At 32.7% G+C, this 25,631-nt stretch overlaps 1 protein-coding gene across 6 annotated transcripts; it reads right to left on the bottom strand.

Annotated features, from left to right (window-relative positions):
- Positions 1-1,581: 1,581 nt before the first annotated feature.
- Positions 1,582-25,210, bottom strand: LOC112043862 (protein quiver). Of its 6 annotated transcripts, none has more exons than XM_024079509.2 (6): positions 24,921-25,210; positions 22,443-22,574; positions 15,993-16,052; positions 14,936-14,983; positions 10,245-10,391; positions 1,582-9,910 (listed from the first exon to the last, which is right to left on the bottom strand). In XM_024079509.2, exons 2-6 carry the CDS (start codon positions 22,465-22,467, stop codon positions 9,711-9,713), a joined length of 480 nt encoding a protein of 159 aa, XP_023935277.1. In that variant the 5' UTR covers positions 22,468-22,574; positions 24,921-25,210; the 3' UTR covers positions 1,582-9,710. The 6 variants fall into 6 exon arrangements, with proteins under 6 accessions (XP_023935277.1, XP_023935279.1, XP_023935273.1 ...); XM_024079511.2 differs by having other exon boundaries at positions 24,988-25,210; XM_024079505.2 differs by lacking the exon at positions 24,921-25,210 and adding an exon at positions 24,447-24,914.
- Positions 25,211-25,631: the final 421 nt, after the last annotated feature.

Genomic DNA, 25,631 nt, shown 5'->3' with positions numbered 1-25,631 from the left:
AATGGATTTACAAGACGGATGTCCTGGGTTCGATCCCCGGCTGGGCCGATTGAGGTTTTCTTAATTGGTCCAGGTCTGGCTGGTGGGAGGCTTCGTTCGTTCCGGTACGATGCCTTGTATACAGCGCCGGCCCGAAGTAAATTTTAGAATGGAGCGACATCCGATTATGGCGCCTCTCCTGTTTGCTTCAGGCTCCTAATAATAATTATATGTGCCAACTGTGAGTCCAAAGTAAGTATGGAACGCGAAGATCTCGACCATACTCTGCAGTGACCAATTGAAAATTTAGGCGCAATACCGTTTACGTTCGACTAGGATTTTAAAAGTAGGTACGAATATCGATAACTTCTAAAATCATACTTCCGGACACCGGATGACGAAGTGATGGTGCCCGCGCACTCAAAATAAAGACAATCGTAAGGAAAGAAATTTCTTATATTTTTCTTTACCATTTAGGCGCCCTCTAGGATTTGGCGCCTGGAGCGACCGCTCCGTTCAGCGTATGGACGGGCCGGCCCTGCTTGAATAAACCGAAAGGGGTGTGGATTGCCTTCCTACTCCTAACAAGTTAGCCTGCTACCATCTTATATTACATCATCGCTTACCATGAGGTGAGATTGTAGTCAAGGGCTAACTTGTAAAGAATAAAAAACTTTTCTTTGCCGATTATCAGGCTGGATTTAATTTCCGTATTCCCACGGTAATGGGAAGACGAGGGTAAAACTCGGGGCGGGCGTCTACTAGTTTTGTTAATAAAAGAAAAATAAAAAACGAATGGTGTGCCGAAGACCACAATACTGAAGCACAGATACAGAACATGTTCAAGTACAGAAGATTCACTCCGCAACGTCATTAAAATAAATAGCGACACTCGCTACTACACAATAAGGCGCAATTCAGCTCGAACAAAATTATTAGCAACCCGTTTTATTTACCTACAGCTCTTAACTTTATTACATCTACTCAAACAAGGTTAGGGTTGTCTTCAAATAAGCCTAATACTAGATCTAACGCGAGGTGATGTTCGCGTACTTGACAAAATAAAAAAGTACTGCGTGTGTCATTGATTGGACTAACAATACATCAACACAGGTAACTTTTTAAATATTCGTCCACATTACATATTGCAGAAAATATTGAAATATTTTACAATCTTTGCCCTAGAGAGGCGTTAAAACTTTCTTACCTACCTATACTATGTATAGCTGGGTACCTAACTATACCTACCAATATTACAAGTTATATTGTAACTAACTTTTTTTTTGGTTAACAATATTAAGAACGACGAGCGGGCGAGGCACGTCGCGCAGCGTGTGCAAAAGCGTCCGATCCGAGTGGCAACACTCGCCTGTTTAAGTCACCCCGATAGTAGTAGTACCGCGACCAAGTTACTGCTTTTCTCCTTCTCCTAGAACTATGATTCAAAAAGAAGAGGAAAATTGCTACCAAATAGTTCCGGTTTTGGTTATCATTTTACGCGCACTATAAAGTTCGCGGTTTAGATGCCGATAGTCAAACTACGCATAAAAAAATATATTAAATTTAATTTACTTCGGTTATAAACAATAAAACTACAAGAAATAATACTGCACTGTTTTATTGTCAGCAAAATTAGCTTTTTTTTTAATCCAAACTGGCATTTGTATTGTAATCTTCTATAATGTACAATATTTTTACAAAAAAAAAAATTACATATTCGGAAACCACACTTACACTTCATCGCAGTTCATCACTAATGGACATAATATATTGTGTAAAGTGTAGGTACTTCGTTACAAGTCGGCTGGCAATCTCCCGCACTCACACAGTGTTGTTTTACAGTGTTGGTAAAATATTGTTATATTCCTTTTAAATAAACTTGCAGCCAGATAACGTTTCACACTAAGATTCTCATGTTCGATTTATAAATTACGGCAATTATTTTTTTCACTTGGCTCTACAGGTTTAGGTTCTAGCATGAGCCTATATTATTGCTCTTGCACTTTTAATTATGAAACAAATAAATTGATAATAATTAAGATTGAAATAAATAGACGATAAAATTACAAGATTTGAATTTTAAATATATTCAAAAGTTTTATTTAGGCGATTTTGTCCATAAATCGTTATAAACGGTTTAGGTACCTATTTATTATTGCAATTCAATCAATTTTTTAATTGAGAATACATACCTACCTATCATTCATACACAACACAGTATTAGGTATGTGCTTCTGGATTATAGTTAGTGATGTTACTTTAGAATTTTATCGATAGCCATGAATTTTTGGTTATTATTTAAATTTCGAATAAAAAAAACATTGATATTTCATCAATGCAAAACAGTATTGTAAAGATACATCATTTATACACAAATAATAAATTAAATCAATTTAAATACACGAACATTGTACCTTGTGGTATCCAGAGTAACACTATTTTTTTAACTTAACATTCATAACCGTATAAAAGAACGTATAATATTATACAAATACTATTTTATTTTTATCTAACACAACGTTGAATACATCATACTAATAATCACGTTTTAAACATTAAATAACAATCAAGATTAAACAATAATACATATTTGAATTATTAATAAATAACAAATGATATACTCAATAGCCACATTTAAGCGTTGTTTATAATTAGTGTAGTTCAAAAACATCGAATTACAACATATATACTAATAAATAATAGAATACTTTAATTATTGCAGTAAAATTAAATAAACACCGGTCGTCATACTTATTTTCGAAGTTTGCCGATCGGCAATTAATTGATTTTACTCGATGTGCCCCAAATATTAAGAATTGTGAGAAAAATAACATTAGGCACTTATTAATGCTACATAAATACTTTGTTTCAAAGAAAGGCTAACAAAGAAACCAAACAGTTGGCAGAAGTACTAGAGGCATTGAAACTCGTACATTAATAAACTGGTATTTTGACTGAACATTTAAATTTTACATTCGTACACAAATTCTGAATAATTGGGACATTTTCCATAATTATCGAACCATCGAATCACATGTGAAAAATAAACAGACAGGTCACAGTGTGTTTTGGTGATGAGCTTCGGAATATGCATGCAATGTTTCATTGTAATAAACTACGCATTAAACAAAATGAATAAATCTTTGTTTATTTGTGTTTAATAATAAAAATTGATGCTAAACAATAAAACATATTCAGCGTATTCCGAAACACTAGCGTAAAGACAACGTCGACTCATCTGGTGGTAACGAGTTAATTTAAAGCGGTTAGTTTTAGCTTTTAACAGTGAAATAAGTGCAAAGTTAGGTTAGAAACAAATTCAATAACGAGAACACGTAATACTAGTGAACCAAACACAGGTACAGTATAAATAACGGTATTTTTAAAAATAACGTTATTATTATTAGTTAAGTGTTATTGATTTGTTATTTTATAATGATAATTTGAAATAGGTACATACATGCTTATAGATTTCTAGGTCCTTAAGTTTATGTCATTCGCCTCGTCATGTTACCAGGCATATGCCCAATGCAAAGATATGTAAGAAATGTTCTAAATAACCTATAAAATTTTATAACAGCTAGTTTTTTCTATGCGTGATATGCAATTGTAAAGTGAAAGAGATAATTTTAAATTGAAGAAAAATTGTAATTTGAAATATATTTTGTCATATTAAATTAAGTACTATTTTTAATTACGGCAAACCCGCATTAAAGCAACATTAGCGCTTAAGCGTAAGTAAGTTTGTCGGAAAAATAGGATTCCTTAAAACTTATTCGTTGTTATGCTTATTGCATGTTGGCTATCTATCAGTTTTGCGCGAAATAGCTTAGAAATATGTCCAGGAAAATTTTATTATGACAAAAGATATTTCATCATTAGGTAGGTACATTCTTACACTATACATTAAGTTAAAATTAAAGCGGGAACGCAATTAATTAGTTAACAGTATTTAGTACATAAATTTTTAAAAACACACCACATTATGTTCGTTAAAAATCCATTTACTAATAAAATAAATAAATTCATGTTTAATAATAAATATATTAATGTAGTTGGTGTGTCTTTTAACTTGACTGCGTAAAATGAAATCTTCTAATATCTATTTATTTATGTTTTTGTTTAACATAGCGAGATCTGATTACTTTTCGCCGTCAAGTGGTCATATGATTAAATATAGAAAAAATAAGTAGAAATATCTTAGATTTCATACAATTAGGACTGCCAGCTATCATCAGTACAAGTACATAAAACATAGTTAATAATTACTAATAAACATACTTTCCTTTTCCAATAAAAGTAGCAAAGTATACCTATATTACACGAGTACATTTTGATATTAGCAGTCCTTTCACAGCAAGTGCCGGGTGTAAGGCCAACTACATACAGTGCAGCGATCATGCCAAAGTCACCTTTATTACTATTCAGATAAAACTGAACATGCAATGACAAACTATTTTTAATGTTAATAATAACGTTATAACAATAACGTTATTTTCAGTAACGAGCTAATAACGTAACGGTTAGGAAGATATAACGATTATATATAATTCTTGTCGATATAATATATACACAACACTAATATCTATGTAAAGATTTTTAACACTAAATAAAATGGAGGATGAGGACAGTTTTTTGCAAATAGCGCTGATAATTATTTGTCGTACTTATATTATAAAGCATAGGGCGTTCAAGATCTCGATAAAAAATGTCGATAAAATGTGTAAATTATGTTTTTTTCTTGACCAAGAAAATGTAGATTAATCATTAATTTATGAAGGGGAAAGGTGTTCATAATAAATATATCCTATACATATATTCTTTACAATATAATAATCTCATTCATATTCAATATAATATTAAAACGAAAAAAAACTTAACAAATATTTTTTATCTACAATATTAATATTAACGATTAAATTTATTTGGTGTTTATGTTCCTAAATTAATATATCTATAATTATGAGGTATGAATAGGGCTGCCAACATTATAAAATAAGTATATTATAAATATTTTTTTATTGCTTTCAAGAATTGCTTTTAGTAGGTATATTTAATATTTTAACTCTAATATTTATTGCTTCCGATATGTTTTGTGAAACATTAGCATTTTTTAAATTAATGTTAACGCTTGGTCATACTCGTAAGTTGCGCAAATCATTGTATAAAATCTCTTATAATTGCAAATCAAATAAGTTTATTTTAAGAAATGATATTGAAGTGGTTCAGACTTGTTGACTGCGGTGTGACATGTTGTGGCACACTGTTATTTTCCGATTCACTATCTAAAGAAATTGTAGCGTTTTATTAACAAAAGATACAAAATTAAAACAGTATCATATTATTTAAAGGGTTGACAGCCCCGGATTATGATTAGCCCCACTAAATCTAGCAATTTATTTTATATTCTAACCCTCGAGACCCACACTATAAATATCTTTAAAATGTTACAAAAATTATACTGGTTGCTTTATTGATTATTTATTGCGTCTAGGAATCGATTTTTAATGTTAAAAGAATTCTATTGTACACGCGCCCACTTAATATTAAATATAATATTATTTCATATTTTGTACTATCTTAGGTACAAAAATGCAGCAATAAATATATTTAATTAAATAAATAATTACTCTGCATTTTACTCAAACAACGGTATGTGTAAGAGAACTGGACGTTTCAAAGTTTAAACAATTTAGAATTTTTTTTTGTCAAAATAAACTCCTAAAAATAATAAACCATCTCTATATAAAAACAAATTAAAACTAGGTTCATACTATAGTTTACGTTTTAACTGCAAAACTGTAAATTTTGGTTTTAGTTGTAGTGAAAATAATATATTTATTTTTTATAAACTGAGCAAAATAATTAAAATAAGATAAATTTAAAATTTTAATTTTTAGTGCATTTCACTGAAAAATAATTTATATGTTTGGTGTTTATGTTATTTTTAATATCCAGTTTTCTTTAACACATATTAAAAAGAATATATCGAAAATCGAAAAGGTAAATATAAAAAAGTAAGTCCCTTAGAAACCGTTCTTAATTTACATATTTTACTACCATATCACTTTTTACCCTTGGCCTTGCTATAACGTTCACGGATAACAGGTATATACATGAGAACTATAATTTCTGACTTAAAATAAACCAATTTCAGAATCTACCTTAATCGGGCAACTTTTTAGAAAATTATTCGCGTTACTGAAAAACAATACCTTTAATTTAAATTTAAATTGTGTAAAAAATACTGTATAATGATTGACAGCCATTAAAAAAGGATATTGTCAGATACAATAATACATAAAATGAATAAAAATAAGAAAAAAATCAATTCCCGCTAACAAATGTAACTTAGTTATACTTTATCAATCGAAAATTCAATCAATTTGTTTTTTACCATATGAATGTCTGTGCCCAACAACAAAGTGGTGACTAATGTGTTAAAACTATGCATAGTACTGCTACAGTAGAGCCAGAACTATCTGTATAGACTCAGCTCGAGTGATATGCGAACGAAGTAAGAAACTATAAAATTAAGTAAGTAATATAATAACAATTTAGTTAATAATTTAGATCGAAACAAGAAACAGGTACATATTTTGAAATTTTATCATAATTATATACTTGAAAATTGTGTTTGTATAGAATTATTTCAGTATTTTGATATTCAATTAGATATTACAATTTCGCATCATTCCACACCTGTAAAGGGACATACCATAGAGTTATTTTTACTCTTTGTGACCACTTTGATGATTGGGCACCAAAGGCCAAGGTTCTGGTAGCTCTACCTTTGTTATTATAGTCTAAGTGACAGCTATATCCACCTACATATGCGGCAGTCCGTGCTAGTTCTGTCTCATTGTAATTCATTTGTCTACCTAAGTGCTCCACGTCTATTGTTAAGTGCATCTATGAGCAAATTCACTTTGGTCTATCATTTGGACCTATGAGTTAGAAGCTTCGGGAACTGTTGACATCCTAACTAAGTCACAGAGTGAACAATAACAATTGAACGCTATTAAATAAGTATAACGGTTATAGTATCATTCTACAACCGCTGTACAGCAATAGCGCTTCAATTCTTATTAGTTACTCCGGTGTACTTCGGCTGCCCTACTCAGCTCAGCGTTACTGCTTTGTTGTTGATATCGTAACTGTTTACAACAGTTGTACAGTTAACAGTACGATAATCGTGTCAAAAGGTCTCATGCTATTATTATAAAAAAGAAAAACATTTAGTATGTTTATTCTCATAATATGAATTGTTATGACTTATTATAAAATAGGCCCGTTTTCCATTTACCTAAGCAGAAACTTGTGTTGTGCATCATAAAACGTAATATAGATTTATTTGCTTCAAGCAACATTTTTAAACGTTAAAATGGTCACGAATTTCATAATTATGATCGTCTGCTAGTTCTTATTATTCTGTCAAACTACTAGTATTAGTATTAGTTTGTTGTGCTTCCCTATTAGTCCTGTTATATTAAATGCTGCTACAATTTTCAGCTCTGTTTTGTAGTATTTATCTTTGACACTACTTTATTTGTAACAGAGGGAAAAACTTTGTAAAGAGGGTTTAAAATTGCTTTGTAAAATCAACTAAAAAGACTAAAAACTTGTAGCAACTGGCATAACGATTTCAACAACAAAGACGAGGGCTTCGAGTCCAAAACTATCGACATCCGATAGTCAGTCCCATCACTATGCGACTGAGCAATAATTTACATGCTAAAAATTTCATTTGAATATTGGAGAGCTAACTATTTTATAACTACCTACATTTTATAATTTATCGTCGATTTCTCTTAAATATAGTTTAACGACATGGCTTTCGCTCGTAATAAACTTTATTTATTACTATAAGCGTTTAGTTTTCACACTAATTTTAGATTTAATTTAGATAAGAAGCCAACTTTTTTACTTGTCACCAAATCTCGCTGCAACGATAATACTTATGAAGTTCAGTATTGTACAGAAATGGGATTTTTTTTATTCAACGACGATGCAGTATAAGATAAAGGTCGCACCAAATTAGAATTGAAACTGATGATTCAAAAGTGCTTGTGAACTAACCCTATTTGAAATAAATGAATTTTGACTTTTATTAATGAAACTCATGTTTTTATACGATACGATATAATATAGGAACGCTAAATCGATAGGTTTCCTAAACATCGGAATAGTTGCAAGTTCTGATGTGATTGATAACGTTAATTAAAAATTGACACGTAACCCTTAGAGAAATAAAATATTATTTGCACTATAATGTAGTCGAAAAAATGTAGCTTTGACAGTAGATATAATGTAGAATGTAACGAGATTTGGTGACATTAGTACAGGTACAAATAATTATTTAACTAAAAGTCACTCGATAGCTTCGATAGTTTTTAGATCTAAAAGTTTAATAGTAAAAGGGCTCTTGCAAAAATTGGTCTTGCACGCTTAATTTTGAATAAAACTTTTAGGTACGTGTTATATACTTATAATTAAAAAAAAAGTTTGATATAAGGAACACGAGTACCTATTCTATCCCGCGCCTTGTCATGCCATTGCCATTATGTACTACGGGTGCAGCACAAAGGGTGCATTGCAATCCAACGTCGAAGTATCACGTATATTGCTGTTAACAATATCACTCAGGTCTTGATTTATTTCCAGGGGGGTCTCTCATTTAATGACCATATAATGTAGTAATATTTTAACAACAAAAGTAATTTAATTTTGTTGAAAATTCGTTTTAAAAAGCAGCTTAGAACACGGCTAACGATCGTCTTCCGCCGCGTCCGATGAGAGTAGTTGCCAATGCAACTAAAAACATCAACTTTTCATATTATTCGCTTCGGCAATAGATAAATAGCAGAAGCGATTGGACTTTATCGCGCAATTTTTTATTCTTTAATTTTTATTTTTTATGATAAGCAATTTTCATTACAATTCGTATACGAAAAGTTCATTTTAGATAATGGAATGTGAATGAAAAGAAATGTTAGTATAAGAAGAGAATCTTTTTGTCTATTTTTTTAATATTATTTTCCAAATGCGCTGTGAAAACTAAGCACCTTCGAATACTATGTCTACTCACTACTTTTGGACGAAAAATTTAATTATTACTAGAGTTGCGCTGAGTCAGTCGACCGATCGTATCGTTATCAATATTTTGATTCGTGCCCAACACTAGCCATGCGTGCGGTTAGAAGGTAATAAAACGGACGCAAATCAAAAATATATCGATACGATACTTTAAAGGCACAACAAAAATTTATTGAATTAGTGTTGTAAAAGCTCTATCGATTGGCGATTATGTACAATCGATATTTAAATCGGATATTTCGTAACATTTCGCTTGGGAATTTTTAACAAACTTTGTAAATTTCATTTAAAATTAACAATCAAACTCGATGGATATTATCCAGCGACAAAGATAAACTTAATTCGATAAAGAATCAGACTGGATAATTATAGCTAAATTATTCGACATTCGTTTCTAAAAGACATTACTTATCCAACAACGACTACACTTTCCATCATCTTTAACTTAGCTTTGGTTTATTAAATTTTCCAATCGAAGTCGCCAAGTTATCCAATATCTATTTCCCAAACGACATCACTAACTTTGCCGACATCGATACCGGTATCGATGTCAGCCACCGCTACACAAATATCGATCGACAGAACCGCACAATCGACAACACCGATCGCCGCTCAGCCGTCACTAGCCGCCTACTTCACCTGCAGCATGCACATGCCAGTAACACTAGTGCTGTGAGCGCCAGCGTGATGTCGACTGTCGATGCGCCGTTGCACATGTCCTCCTCGCAGAAACACATGTGGCCAGTGCCTGTACTTTCCATCATGCACACGTGGTCCACCATGAACAGGTTTATCTGAAGCTGAGAGGTGCACGTGCGCCGGACCACCTCGTACGCTGGAAACGACAAATATATTTTTTTACTTTTTTAAATTAGCGGTCGCTAAAATAGTAAGAAGAAGTTTGTTTGGGGCCTTTTTTACATTTTTTAACTTAAAATATCATCTCCGATTTTAGAAAAAAAATGAATAAAACAAAATACATGTATGATTGTGTTCTTTCTAATGTACTACATTTCATGAGTAGTCGCGGACGTCGAGGATCAAGCCATCGTACTTGAGCAACTTTGGATACCCGTTCTAATAAGTGACTTCTCAAGTTTAAGCAGTCATATAGCCATTTTTGCTAAGTTATATGTATTTTTATCCAAATTTGAAGTGGAGATACGCACGGCTCTTGGAGTAGCGCACCATCTTGACGCAGCAGCCGTTGCAGGTCTGCAGCGGCGGCTGGTCGCGCGGCAGCGCCGTGTAGTTGAACGGGTCCTTGCAGCGCGCGTCCGTCCAGCTGTCGCACTCGTAGCAGTAGATCGTGCGGGCTGTGAATAGGGGGCCAGATTGTAAGAAAAAAATATTAGCGTACGCCCAAAAAGGGTTCGGCAGTTTCTTTAAAGTTATTATTTAAAATGCCAGTTACGTACATCCTAAACGTACGCCCAAAGAACTATTCGAGGGTAGTCATAATTCAAGTATAAATAATCAATATACTATTGGAAATTCGAGAAAAAAACGAGATTCTGTGATAACACAAAAGTTAAGCTACCAAACGCTTGCGATAATCGGTTGACGAATGGAGAACATTTTTTTTTTTTTTGGAAATTTTGTTTGGTACTGTTACTTCTCAACAATTTAAGACGTAGAAATTTATTAACATTGGTAATTGGATTGCTATTTATTAAAAAAATCAAACCTAATAAATAAAGATTGTTTACCTACTTGAAAATTATATGTTACATACTAAATTGGATTAAAGGAGATGGTCCAAAATTATATGGAGCCCAGGGTCAGTCATTGTACCCTGACGGAAATGAAAGAAAATATTTTATTTAACTATTTTTGATTCTACAAATCTACGAATTTACTTTAATTCTTTTTCTTTCTTTTAATATTTATTCTCTTCCAAGAAATGCAACACTATTAAGGGTAATAATGGCGGATTGATGACGTTTTCAATGCAGTAGTCGATTTGACGTTTGCTGTCAATTTTCATGTCATAGTTGCTTTAAGGGCGCCATCTTGATGTAGCTCAAAAACTTGGGTTTTCATTTTATTTATTTCTTTTTTAGTTAGATTTATTATTCACTTATTTAGATTTTAATATTCTTGTATTTTTTAATGATACAGGGTAAAAGGGTGGACCTGAAATGAACCATCTCCTTTTTATATTTTTTACAAGCACAAATGTAATGATTTATTTATCGATAAAATTACATGAAGGCATCTCTATAGTTAACCAGGCTAAAAAATTAACACCGCCATTACAAGACCTTTATAATGGTGATCCTATTATCGATAAAAGTTATCGATTAATTAATTTTTGTTTTTCTAGGAGTAGGTAGGTAAAAATTCATGAAACATGTGAAACCACTTATGTATCTATAGGTAATAATTAAATGTACGTAGATAACTACACAATCAGTGATAACATGCACATGTGTTGCAAAACAGAAGCCGGTGGTCACTTATCATCAGATGAGGTAAGTAATAACATAACAACATGCAGTAACACAAAAGCAGTGCCAGGTTAATGGGGAGTCTCGGATTTTAAATTGTATGCTCAATCGATGTCCAAAATATAAAAGTGAAATTGCTAATAGATACCTACCTACCTTACCCATGAAACAAAATCAGCGAGAACCTAAGAATTCAATAGAAAACGAAGAATGGTTCAGTTTGACGTTGACGCTAGACAGCGAATTGTAGAGCGTGTACCTAGCCAATGTGTCCGGTCTAGTGATGCTATGATGTGTAATCGATAATAACGATTTTCCATTTTATATCGAGTTGTGCTTCATTATCAGCCTATTTCACTGGCTCACAGAGCTACGTCTTTTTAGGAGATTATATTTAAAACGTAGATCCACCAATGATAGAGACAGGTTTCTTAGGGCAGTATTTTTTACTCTATAACGATTACTATCACATTTTAACGGCTTAACCGGGGTGTAACGCCAACATCTTCCCAACTTCGGGCTGAGTATTTTTTGATAGAAATGAAAGCTCAATATTTCATAGCCCGAGCCAGGACTTGATCACCGGACCTCATGATCCGAAGCCGCATGCATAGGCTAGCTACTGGACTAACAAGGCAGTTTCATCCAACTATGTCTTACTATAAACTTTATTATCTAAGCTAAGTAATTTATATTACTTTTCTCACTGACGAAGTTATTATTTGACATAAAAGTGAAAATATACAAATCAGCGCTGCATATTTTAGTGGATAAGCACTAAAAAATCCTAGCATTTCTTCTTTTTGTAATTTAATTGTTATTATTTCTCACAACGCGAGTCATTATGCGCACGTCACCAGGTCAAATGGGTGACCTAGGCACGCAACGCAACTTTATGGAAATTACCTATTTTGGCATTTTCAGTAAATATTTGCATGTTGGCCTAACTGAATATAATAATGAAGTAAAAACTTGATCATAATTATCGATAAAAAAGTACTTTCGATTAATCGCAAAATTCTTAGTTTAGTAGCTTTACTACTAGTAGAATTATTAATGATCTATAACAACTTTTAAGTAGAAAAAATAGGTGTACTTGTAAAAGTTTGCAGAATAATTGGACGTATCGACACTTATATATCCTGCCTCCTTATGATGGCGGCTTTGCTCATGTTGATGCATTTAGTTTTGCCAATTAATATAACGCAATGGCAGATGTTTCTTCATCCCTTTCATACTGTTTCTGAATGAAGATAACTTCATGTCATATTTCGTACCTGGCAACGTATCGGTCGAACAGCTAACCCACGACATCCATTCGCATTTAATATAATTATTAGTTATTGAATACGAACCTATCTATCGATCTATCAAATTGCTTGTATAATTGTTATAAGTATAGTAATTTACGCATAGCACGTCTCGCCGCGGGTCGCTAATAGGTTTACACTTGAGTCTAGATGCTAACATCCGACTGCCCGTGATACAGGGCTGAGCCAATTATCGGCTGCACTTATCGCTTTATACATAAACGGCTTAGTTTGCGCGACAAAAAATTATATAATAAGCAATAGTAGATACAGTAGCAGTCAAGGTTAAGCGAAATATCGATGATTTTAATATAAGAATCTGCTTAAGCTAATTTGCTGATTATATCAGAAATAAGATCTAATTGTTGATGTAATAAGACAAGAAGAAGGCTAGTGTTTAGGCAATGCTTATTTTTGCAATAATTTAACGGCTCCCCTCTAATTATGATGAACAATACAAGCAATCTTGAGCATGTAGAGTAGGTATGGGTAAAGGAGTAACATCATGGCTGTTAAATGGTATGATCAGCGACGTCAGTAGATTCCGGTATAAAAGAATACGAATATCAAAAATGCACTAGTATGTGGAAAGCTTAGCAATCATGCTCCATTCTATAATCATCCATCACAGCCAAAGTTGTGGAATAACCATAACAGTTAAATGATCTGATGTTAATACCTGTTCACTCATTTGCGTGTAAGGTAAAAGCATTTATTTTAAAGAAAGACATATTATTTTGAGTATCAGAGTATGTCGGTTGCGGCTTCCGATTAGTTCGGTTAGACTCTCGCCTCTAATAACTTAATGAAACCGAACGATGTAAGCTAATGCCAGCGAGCGTGGAGGGTAGATTGACAATTAACACCGCAATTTTGTTCAGTGATGTGAACTAACTCATGTTGCAATGTGATTAAGACTAACCGATATAGTAAATCAAATTACAGGCACTCATGTACCCTGTGATGTGTGCTTAACACCTATGCCCTAATGCTCTATTAATGGTGGCTATTAATTCTTATCCTTCCTTGTTTGAATTTACAGGAAGATGTTTTAATCTGTAAATGTGTTTCTTTACCAAATTTATCGATAAATCAGGTATTGAATGATCCAATCCATAGTGATGTCCAGTAAATTAACGATATTTTTATTTTATAATCAAAGTTTTTTTTATTGATGTTTCTTCTAGAAGATAGCGTTATATAACGTGCGTATTTAAAAGGTGTATTTTTTACTTTTAGGTATGTACCTAGTTAGTTAATTTATGGATAAAAAATCTATATGTACTATGTCAACAACTAAAATTTTCGGTATATGAACAACACTCTCATATTATGTTCTAAACACATGCAAAGACAAAAACTAAAAGCTCATGTATTATGCATAAGTACGTATACATAATATTTGTATCGTAAAACTATTACACAGCTAATATTGTCAATAGAAGCAAAGCAACAAGTCATGCAAAATAGGGGCTGATATAAATAGTATTTATGTATAAAATAAAATATAGAAAGCGAAGTTACGTTATTATTTTAAAATAATGTCAGTACTTAGACGACCCAGTCTACGGTATGCATTATAATTATTGTTTGTGAATTATTAATAACGGAAAATATGAATTTATATATTTTACGACTTAATATTTTCGTAAATGTTAGTAGTATAAAAAGGTAACTTGCGAAGCCCTTATTATGTTTTACTGTTTATATTTTAGCTAATATGTATAGTTTTAAATGCTTATTCGTGCTGCCTTCCCACTATTAATGAGGAAGAATAGGTAGCAAGGCAAGCGATGCCTTTTTATAATCACATGAAAATATGATCCTACAAATATCATCGCTTTGTTAGACCTACTGCGGTTTTTCGTACTTTTTACAATACTTGTGTGCTTACTGAGCAAATAAATGGTAATTTATTTGTTATTTTTCATAGAATTTTGTATATATTTTTTTTATTATGTATTGAACTGCAAACTATGTAAAGAAATGGAGAAATTCTGTAGGTAGAATTTACACATTCGTTACACACCACATCAAAGGTGGAAAGGCAGCATTATGTTCAGGCTTTAAAAATAACGTTATACAAAGTTATATACTTACTTTGGCATTCCGCCTGTACTATGGGCGTGAGACTTAGAGCCCACAACGCTGAAAATCCATGCTTTAATTAGTAAGAAAGAAAAAAAATACAGAAAAGAAAACACAACTACACAAATAGGTACATCGACGGAAGAATTTTGCCGGCAAGGTATTCACTTAACAACAACGTATCCTGTAAATAACTGAGTGTCGAGATAACCGTAGACTGGGTTTAATATGTTCAAAATAAAATATAACACAAATAATTTGGAATATAATATAATAAAATTACAAATTTTGTGAATCAGATTGAAACCCGTCAATTTAGTTTAAATTTACGAATCGTAATTCCTTTAGAAATGTCGAATTTAGGTCTATATTTATAATTGTGGCCAATTGATTTTTTTACTTCGCATCTTAGTTTATATGATGTTTATGAAATTTTAGTTTTTTTCTTACCATTTCAATGGCTTCTCTTTTACATTTACGTTACCCGTTGCGTTAATATCTGTAAAAAATACTAAATAGACAGTAGCTATTAAAAAAAACCTTTTTGAGCTGACAGCTCCAATCCTGACCTTGTTTTTTTTTTGGTCGTGTTTTATAAATTTAACACCAGTGTAACAGAAATACAAGTTAAATTGTTTAAGTAACTTTAAAACCATAAATATCAGTTATTCACAGGAAATAAATGGTACACAATAAATATTGAGTAGCAGAAACAGTTCGTGTTTTATATTTAGTGTTTGGAAGTTTGGAAGAAAAACAAGGTTACATGCAATTTGCACATTCCTTTTAAAAACATTTAAACACACATTCCTATAAAATCCAAATACAAACTTCCGCTGCTTCATCGATATCGATAAAAATTTACCTAATTAAAATACGTACATTAGAAATAAAAAAAAATGTCAATTCACATACCAAAAAAAATATTTTTATTTATTTACTTATCGATATCGACATAGAGCGATGCACAACACTTCTAAACACTCTGACAGCTAAAGTCACACGTCTGACAGTTGGTCACAGACTAAACACATCGACAGTTTGCCACAGACTAAATAGATCGTATTACCAGTCCGGATGCACGAGTTGGCTTTTACTTGCTCCACTCCGAACCAGGACATGAGGAGAACTGGAAAAGGGAATTTTTACATGAAACACATTTGTTTTTAATCCAAGTCCTGGATATACTCTATAACTAGAGTCTAGAGATATACTCCGCGCCCCGAAACGAGTCCGGTAGACGCGGCGCTAAATTAATGTCTTAATAGCACTTATTGTCATTTGGTAATGGCGGTCTTAATGATATTGTCATTTATGTAATGTCGCTGTCAATTTTAGTTCAAGCTTAGCCGCAAGACTTCTTTCATGGCACGGAGTATACAATGAATATTTTAGATATTTTTTATGAAATAATAATCATAATATTTTTATATTCCGGCGCGATTAGTCTTAATCTGTAACTGAATGTTAAACTACGAATGTTATATTTTAGTAGTGTGCCCGCAATGTCGCTAAACTTATATTTGTCACACTTCAGATTGCGTTATATATTATTATATTGATAACTAGCGGACGCTCGCTACTTACTTTTTCATAAATCCCTCGGGAACCATGGATTTTTCCGGGATAAAAAGTAGGCCATGTATCAATTTGGTATTAAGATATAATATATCTTAATACCAAATTTCAGCTAATTCGGTTCAGTAGTCGAGGCGTGAAAGAGTAACAAACATTCATATCATCAAAATCATCAGTTTTCGCAAATCTCGGGAAACCATGGATTTTTTCGGGATAAAAAGTAGCCTATTGTGTCAATCCAGAGTAAAATCTATTTCCATTCCAAATTTCTGCCAAATCGCTTCAGTCGGCGTTAAAGAGAAACAAACATCCAAACATCCATACAAACTTTCGCGTTTATAATATTAGTAGGGAGTAGGATAACATAGTTTTTTTTTTAATTATCACTAAATAATGATACAAACGTCATTGTAAGCATAGATGGGTACATAAGCATCGATGTGTAAGTAGGTATTAAAAACGCCTAGGGACGGTTTGGGTTCACGTCACATATACGTTAAATTAGGCGTTAAATTGTTTTAATTAGGCGTAGGTGTCTACCAGTAGGCTTCGGCCGTGGCTAATTAATAATTTCCACATTCCACGCTACTGGCAAAGGCGTACCAGGAAGTTTAGGGTAATTATAATTTTATCAAGTAGGTAGGTACACCTTTCTCAGCAACTAAACCTCACGATCACATTGAAACTTTTTACAAGTTTCATAAATAGGTACGTAAAAAAATAATATTTATTTAAGTATCTAACCTGATTTAGGACTGATTTTTCTGTGATTTATTAAATTGAATTTCTGTGATTTCTGTGATGTATTCACATTTGTATGTATTGACATTTTCCTTACTTGAGAGAATTTAATAAGTATCTTTAAACAAACTTATCACTTTAAAATATTAACACAACATAACATGTAACATTTTATGTAAGAAATATGTAAGAAATATTTTTAGAAACTCGAGACATAATAAAGTGTCCTAATATTTATAAATAATTATTTCGAAATGTATTTCAAGCGGCAGTTTGAAAACCCACGTCTTTTGCAGCGCCATTAATAAAGTGACGTTATTTAACAAATGGCGCTTAACTGAATTTCCCAATGTTGCGACTCTTGGCAGTATCGATATCGATATATTTTACGTGTACCTACGTTATGATTTATTATATTTTCAGACTAACTCGCGTCTGAAGCTCTAATAATTTCAAAGTTACACAAAATGACATACTATCTTACATTATTTATAAACATTATTTATGACATACTATCTACTTTGACGTCACAAAGTATAATTTCGTGTAATTTCCAAACTGGCATATTGACAAAAATGTAACTTTTGTGGGCGATGGCATCTTGCTATAAACTATTATTTTTAATAGTTTAATTATTATAGGTATGTTATATTGCACTATCCGCTTTCCTTTCTTTAAATATTTTATTTAAGGTTGTCTGGAGGAGATCGCTTTTAGCGATAAGACCGCCTTTGCGCATCTTACTTATCTATTCTTTTTTTCTTCTCTTTTTTGTATCTTATTTGTGTGCAATAAAGAAATAAAATAAATAAATAAATATTATACTCATACTTCACACAAATTGAAAAATGTCCTAAAGAATATCTGTCTTAATTGATAATTATTATTTGTTTAGATACTATCATCTAGTGGACGTTTGTTTTTACTGGTAACTATTTTTTCCTCGCAGATATACCTACTTCATAAATAAGTCTAGATACAACATCAAAATCTGTTAATCATTTTGGAGATCAGCGTACAACAGACAGGCGGGTACATTTTTAAAAATTGGTTTTAATCGTGGTCTGTTAGTTTTACTCTTTTTCACAATTAAATATTTTGTGATTTTATTTGAAGCACTAGGTTCTTTATAATATAACACAGAATAGAAAAGTAGATAAAAATCTGTACCCACTTATTAAATATCATCAAACTAATGAATGTAAGTTTCTATGTAGTCGATAAAGTCAATTAAATAGATCATTTTACCTACAAGTGTATCTTAGAACATGAAAATTTGAGACGATTATTAAATGAGTGAAAGAAAATAGAACAACCGACATAAAAAAAGATTTATTTAAATTTCACATAGGCTCTAAACGTTCTCGTTTATTATCATCATAAATTGTTTCTGCTACGGTGCTCTACTTTAACTCTGTGCAGCTTTACAATTATCATAAGTAATGTTTTTTTTCGTTTGAGTTCCTGCTAGATGCAATTTAAAAAGAATTTAAAGTAAAAATGCTTTTTCAAAATTGATTTTACAAACATCATCATTATTTTATCAGTCTATTTTAACGGCCAGGCCTTCAATATTAGAGAGGTGATATGGAACTCAGACTCACCACACTACTCCAAGGTAAGTTGGAGGGGTTAGGGTGATAATGTAATGTGCTCTCCGAGGCACGGGGGTGCAACACCACCTACTGCCCAACTCACAACCACGCTAAAATTTTAATGCTGTACTAACAGTAATGACAAGTCAAAAAGTAAATACATTTTATGATATGAAACAGTTGACTGTTACTGAAGATTACCTAAATTCAATAACAACGAACAAACGATGACGTATGTTACTGGATTTGCGACTTTTAAAACAAACAGCTGAACGTACGAGTCGTACTCGTAAATAATACCTACGAGTACATGTCTCTGTGGGTCGTATTTTACAATTGTTTAGGATTTGAGCGATCAAAGGCGCGAATTAATTACTGACACATCAAAAACTTTACGACAACGTTTTACGATTACGTTAACACGCGCTTACAGACTCAGAGCCTGCAATAGCCAGATCTACCTTATTTTAAGAAGGCAGTTTGTCAGTCCATGTACCATAAGTAGAAAACGGTGGCCAATTATTGAGTTTGGGCCGTGGTGACTTTGGTAGGTACCACGTTTTAAAGCTCGAGATTCTAAAATGTCAGTATAAAAGTAATTTTTTAAATATTTTCTACCTACAGGATATCACGAGGCATCATGTAAACAGTCGCCGATTTCTCATATTATACCGAGGAAAAAATAATAAAAGTACTTGGATGATTGGCCTTGAAACCTGCTATATTCTAAAGCCACCACAGTCCTAAATCCGCAATAGGCTATCTGACACTATTTAAATTGGCCTTCAATTATTCATTATCGTTATATTAGATCGTACAAAAATATATTTAATTTTTTTGAGGCTTAAATGCTCCGAAGTTTTAATTTTATATTGAAATTTTGATTAAACATCCGATAACGCTGTACGCCATGATGGTCTATGTGTTATCTGTGACATTACGTCGAGTTTTACGTCGTCGTATGTTTTGTTTACTAGATTTCGCCTTTCAGTTTTTTATTAAATAAACATTTCAGTTTTTAATGTTTATACCGAAAGTAATACAGTAATTAGTAATAACCATCTCTGTATTTAACGACATTTCAGAAAAACTGTGAATTTTAAAGCATTTAGATCGTTTTTAAGCAAAACATCGGACATCCTGTACTTTGGCGTGTGTAAGTTTACGAATTGAGCCGTGATAGCCCAGTGGATACGACCTCTATTCCGGAGGGTGTAGATTCGAATCTCCTGGGCATGCACCTCCAATTTTTCAGTTATGTGCATTTTAAGAAGTTAAATATCACGTTTATTTTTTTTTTATTTTTTTTATTCTTTACAAGTTAGCCCTTGACTACAATCTCACTTGATGGTAAGTGATGATGCAGTCTAAGATGGAAGCAGGCTAACTTGTTAGGAGGAGGATGCAAATCCACACCCCTTTTTGGTTTCTACACGACATCGTACCGGAACGCTAAATCGCTTGGCGGTACGTCTTTGTCGGTAGGGTGGTAACTAGCCACAGCCGAAGCCTCCCACCAGCCAGACCTGGACCAATTAAGAAAATCTCAATCGGCCCAGCCGGGATCGAACCCAGGACCTCCGTCTTGTAAATCCACCGCGCATACCACTGCGCCACGGAGATCGTCAAAAATCACGTGTCTCAAACGGTGAAGGAAAATATCATGAGGAAACCTTCCTTATTATCTACGTGTGAGAAGTCTGCCAACCGCATTGGGCCAGCGTGGTGGACAAGTTGGCCTAACCCCTCTCATTCTGAGTGGTCAGCAGTGAGCCGAATATGGGTTGATAATGAAGTTTACAAATACAGTGACGTCACGAAATGGCGGACAGTGTTTTTGGTGTTTTGGAAAGATGGATAAAATACGCAATTTTAACTCCAAGTTTTTAAAATAATCTTTTACTATTATTTATTAAAATTGGTATATTTTGGGCCCTTATTCCAAATACTATACGAAATTAATATTGTTTATACCTACCCTATTGGTTATCGTACTTACCTATGGCAGGAGCATTAGTTGACAAACTTTCGGTCTTTCTAAAATGAGGCGTGTCTGGCTATCGCAGGCCCTCGGTCCATTATTTTTAGCCCGAATACCGGTACAAAATTTCAGAAAGGTATTTGAGGCACCGTGAAAGCGCCAAGGTGTATAAACACCAGGGATATGCATACGCAGTCAATAAAAAGCTGTGATGCAGCGCTTTTTGAACTACTACTTGGCAAGCGGCCAAGTGGCTGCGCGAGTGACAGCTGACGTCTTGCTCGAATAGTAAATGAGGAAGGGGATGGGGTTGGGGGTTATGTAAGCAGCCTGTGACCGGGTTTTTATGAGGAAATGACCATGAATGTAAACTAACTCTATTGTTTTTTTTATTCATTTCAATAGAAAGCCAGTTCCATTGCTGTTTTAGTTTTGTATCTCTAACAGAAAAAATGAGAGCTTCCTATGGCTTTGTATACGCTTTGTAGTCCATCTGTCTGTGTGTGTCTAAGTTAACGTAAAACAGAGAACAAATTATCTCTATGGAGTGTAGCCAAGAAAGCTGTTACTTATGTTGGTAAAGGACATTTTTAGGATTTCTCCATAAACGAAGCGTCGGCGTACGGTGTAAATCAGCCGCAACTACTAGTTGGTTGAGGCGAGGTTAGGAATATCGCACTAACCTGGGAGGGGAATGCTTATTCAACAGATATAATATACTGCATATTTATCAATACAACTGCGCCACATACTCGTAGGTTATCAAAGTATCTTTTATACTCGTCCATAATCGTATAATATTATGTATTAACAAGTAAATAACATTATTTGCTTTGTTATTATTGAATTTTCTGTAATAATTATTGAAATTATTATTGTTTCGAAATTCATTTAACAAATTGCAGCAGACGTCATAGCTACGAGTAATCTAAAGTGAATGGCCTAATTTAAATTTTGTTGGAAAATATTCAATTGCAGACAAATGCCTGCCAATTGGCACAGCAGTACCTGGATTATTATAATTTCTTGAGTTATAATTCTCAACAACATAAATCAAACTTACCTACGTATATTAATGTACGTAAATATCTACTACTAACTTCGTCCACCGAGAATTATGTATTTTTGGAACGAGGGCAATGTTTTCCTCATTTATCTCATATTATGTCGTGCAACTCCAAGAAATATCGATGAGAACAGATATAACGTAAAAAGAAGAAAATAATGGTGCTTAGATAAATATATTATAGCCACAATATCTCCAGGATAGAGGCAGGATTCAACGCCCGACCGCTCGAAGTTTGACCCTACCCGCTGAACTATAATGTGATAATAGTCAATAACTATCATACCCACTCCTACCAGTCTTTCTGATTAATTGTATTTATTATTGTCATATTAAAACATAAATATGACAAAAACTCATTAAAACAATATGATATCCACCTCATCTTATTTTGCGATTATTTTTAAAAAAGGTTTTTTAAATATTACTTACTTGTACGAGGCAACATGTTAATTTTTATATATAACTAAATATTCAGTACGCCAACTAGTGGTAATGGTAGCCATACCGAAGCCTACTGCTAGACTTAGACTAAATACCAAAAAAGGAGTTATGTACCTGGAACGGGAAAAATCCAGCGCATTTTGCGTCTCTTCCGATGGTCCCCGCTCTGTAGTGTACTCAGCTGCAGTGCTCCATCTCCCCGTCGCACTTAATGTTAGACACACATGATTGCAGTGACCTTAGCGCCTGCAGATAAACTGTGTGTAAAGCCTCGCCTACACTGATGCGTTCTCGCTTGCGTTCTGCGTCCCTCAACCACAACACTACGTTTTATAGAGGATTTGATATTTTGTGTTTTTTTTTAATTTTCCACAAAATTTTGAAATTTTGTGGCAATTTGTGGCAGTTTTGTGGAAATTCTATCGCCAATTAAAAGCTATATTATCAGCGAGTAACGTAGGCTTTATTTTATCTTCGTATTCTCTCGGGAATGAGAACTATGTGGGCGAAACAGAGACGTCTGCTAGTAATTTATACTCGTATGAATATTATGTGAAATCTTCAAGACTTTAAAAGAATTGTATTTGGCGTAGTTACATTTTTATTGTGGACTGTAAAATAATGTAATTTATGAATTCTGTTTGTTTGTTTTTAATGTCTGCTGTAACTATCGAAAAAATATTTTTTTTATTTCATAAATCTTATGATTGATAAGACGTAATATTGAACGCGAGCGTGATCGCATCAAGATACGTGAGGCATACCTAAACATAAAAACAGCTGCGATTTTTAACCCCTCCAAGAACAATATATAAACCAAAAATCGATGCGGTAATCAAAATTGCAATCAAGTACTTAGTTGGTATTTTACAAAGTGAAGCCTGTTTTTAACAGGCTTAACCAGTTTACATAAAGTAAATTATAAGAAATATATAGGTACTTGAAGAACTTTAATAAGGAGATAAATCTATTCTTTTAAAGTCAACTGTTGGTAAGCCAGAACGCAAGTTTATTATGCTGTCTAAGTTAGACTCATCATACTACCATATTGGTTTTATAAATTTTAGCAAAAGACACTTCATATAATTTATTCACAAGTGTTGGTAAACAAAAAACCGCTAAAAATTAAGCAGACTGTTGTGATTCTATAGCCGCAACACTAAATTACCATTAAAACTGCTATGCGGTACAAAACCGCATATGTAATATGACTTACGTGATTTAAGTGTTTTAAGGCAGAATAAACTTAAATTGTTTTAAATCTAGTTTTAAAGATACATAAGCATTACAGTAGGTACCCAATCATTTTACGTATAGAAAGAAATAGACTACTAAAACTAGAAAGTAATATAAAGCATTATTTATTTTTAATACTCTAGTGTACAGCACAATATGACAAAACAAATATTACAAGGGGCAATTTCTGATTTGTGGTTTCAATAGTATTGCCCCTGGAGGGTTAAAAAAGGCAGTTGCAATATGAGAAATTCGGACTCCTCATGTGACATCACCTATTTCAATTCTTGTTATAGGGGTCAGATTTGACCTCAAAAAGTATAAAGAATTAAATTTTACCGTATTTTAATTAAAATTAAATTAACAGTAAAGAATAATGCTAAGAAAAAAAAAATACTAATTTTAAATATAAGCAAATCTGTAAGAAAATACTACATTCCAACTAGTAAGTTGTTTTTTTTTAATCGTTTAATTTATTTCACATTAACCAATTGAGAATTTTTATACATATATTTACTATTTGCATTTATGAATACAAAAGTAGATAGTAATAAATGCACAAAATGACAAAAATCAACACAATCTAAATAATTAAAATTTAAAAATAAAAGCTTGGAAAATTACCAAATCTTACAAAATTAAAAAAGAGTATCGATAAAAATTAAAATACATCCCTACATCCCTATTTGCGGTATCTAGCGCATGGTAAAAATCATCATGCATTCGTGACAGACGAAATGGCGGGAACCGCCATAACTCGTATTTCAAAATACTTCACACGATCGAATTTAATTTTAGTTACGAATCTATTTTAGTATATACAGAGTTTTTAATCTATTGTATAATTTTAGTTTAGGAATGTTTGAGAAATGAATTACTTACGATTTTTTTTACATTTTCGAACTGAATGCGACAAACACTTGCTGCACTTTATTATTATTAGGTTTTTATTGATGCACACTTTATAATTAATTTTAAAATATAATTGGAATATTTTTAATAAATTGTGAGGTTATTTAAACGTGTTGCGAGGGTATGCTACTGTTCCCTGACTTGATAGCGTGAACGGCGGAGCTGTGCGCAGACATTTATTGATTTTAAGCAAGACCCGTCCGTAACAAGCAATGTTTACTACGATATAACATGAAAAGAACCCTTTCTTTTATAACTTTTACTACTATTTCTATAAATTCTTATTTCCTTTGAATTCAAACTTATTAAAGCTTATACTTGATATTTATTAAAGCTCGTTTAATGTACGAAACAAAAAAATATTAATAAATAAAACTATGATATGTAAGTAAACAAAAAAAGCTTTTTTGTTTAAATTTGCACTAATTATGAGCAAAATCTTACCGACACATACATCTTAAAACCTAAACGACGACAAAATCACAAACTAAAACTATTTCTAAGTACGCACCGACTGTTATAACGCCACTAACATAGTTTTTATTTAATGAACTAATAATTAAGACAACGTTTCATAATAATTTTTGGTGGATATTTTGCTTGTATCCCATTTTTTGGGACGATTTCACCCTATCCCTCCGCCGCGTTGGAGACGCACTGAGCCAGTGCTGCCACACGTTGATACAAAATGAACTCCCTACAATGTAGGGTATTTTACACTATTTTAAATCGATGACAATGCAAGTACTGAAGTCAATTACAAAAAAATAAATCTTAATTTCTGACCTGAATATAACCCATATTTGTCATCAACCAATAATATTTTAGTAAAAAAGGTAAAATGTGAATAACTGGAATCAACAGCTTAACTTACTCTCTTCCAACTTTCCAACTCCGGGCTATTATAGGACTCAAACTCAGGAACTTATCTGTTTTAGATATCTGTCAGCTGTGATGCGCACAAACCGAGGCGAAGGAAACAACAGTGTTCAATGTTCATACTGTTTCTAGATTTATTAACACCCGAGAGTTGCGAAAGCAATGAATTTAGATGTAAACACAATATAATTTCCAGGATGGCACTCCCACCACCACAATCTGTTTTAAGCTTTGGCCGTGGCTTGTTACCATCCTACCGACAAAGATGTACCGCCA

This window comes from Bicyclus anynana, chromosome 18 (genome assembly GCF_947172395.1).
Source record: "Bicyclus anynana chromosome 18, ilBicAnyn1.1, whole genome shotgun sequence".
In the NCBI taxonomy this organism is placed as follows: domain Eukaryota; kingdom Metazoa; phylum Arthropoda; class Insecta; order Lepidoptera; family Nymphalidae; genus Bicyclus; species Bicyclus anynana.
This window is presented reverse-complemented; position numbering and strand designations above follow the sequence as displayed.

Excerpts from the sequence above, each read along its gene's own strand:
- LOC112043862 (XM_024079509.2), bottom strand. The coding sequence starts at position 22,467 with ATGCGCTGGATTTTTCCCGTTCCAG. Across the intron at positions 10,392-14,935 it reads AGTACAGGCGGAATGCCAAA|CCCGCACGATCTACTGCTAC; the intron begins GTAAGTATATAA and ends CCCTATTCACAG. Across the intron at positions 9,911-10,244 it reads GGTGCGCTACTCCAAGAGCC|CGTACGAGGTGGTCCGGCGC; the intron begins GTGCGTATCTCC and ends TGTCGTTTCCAG.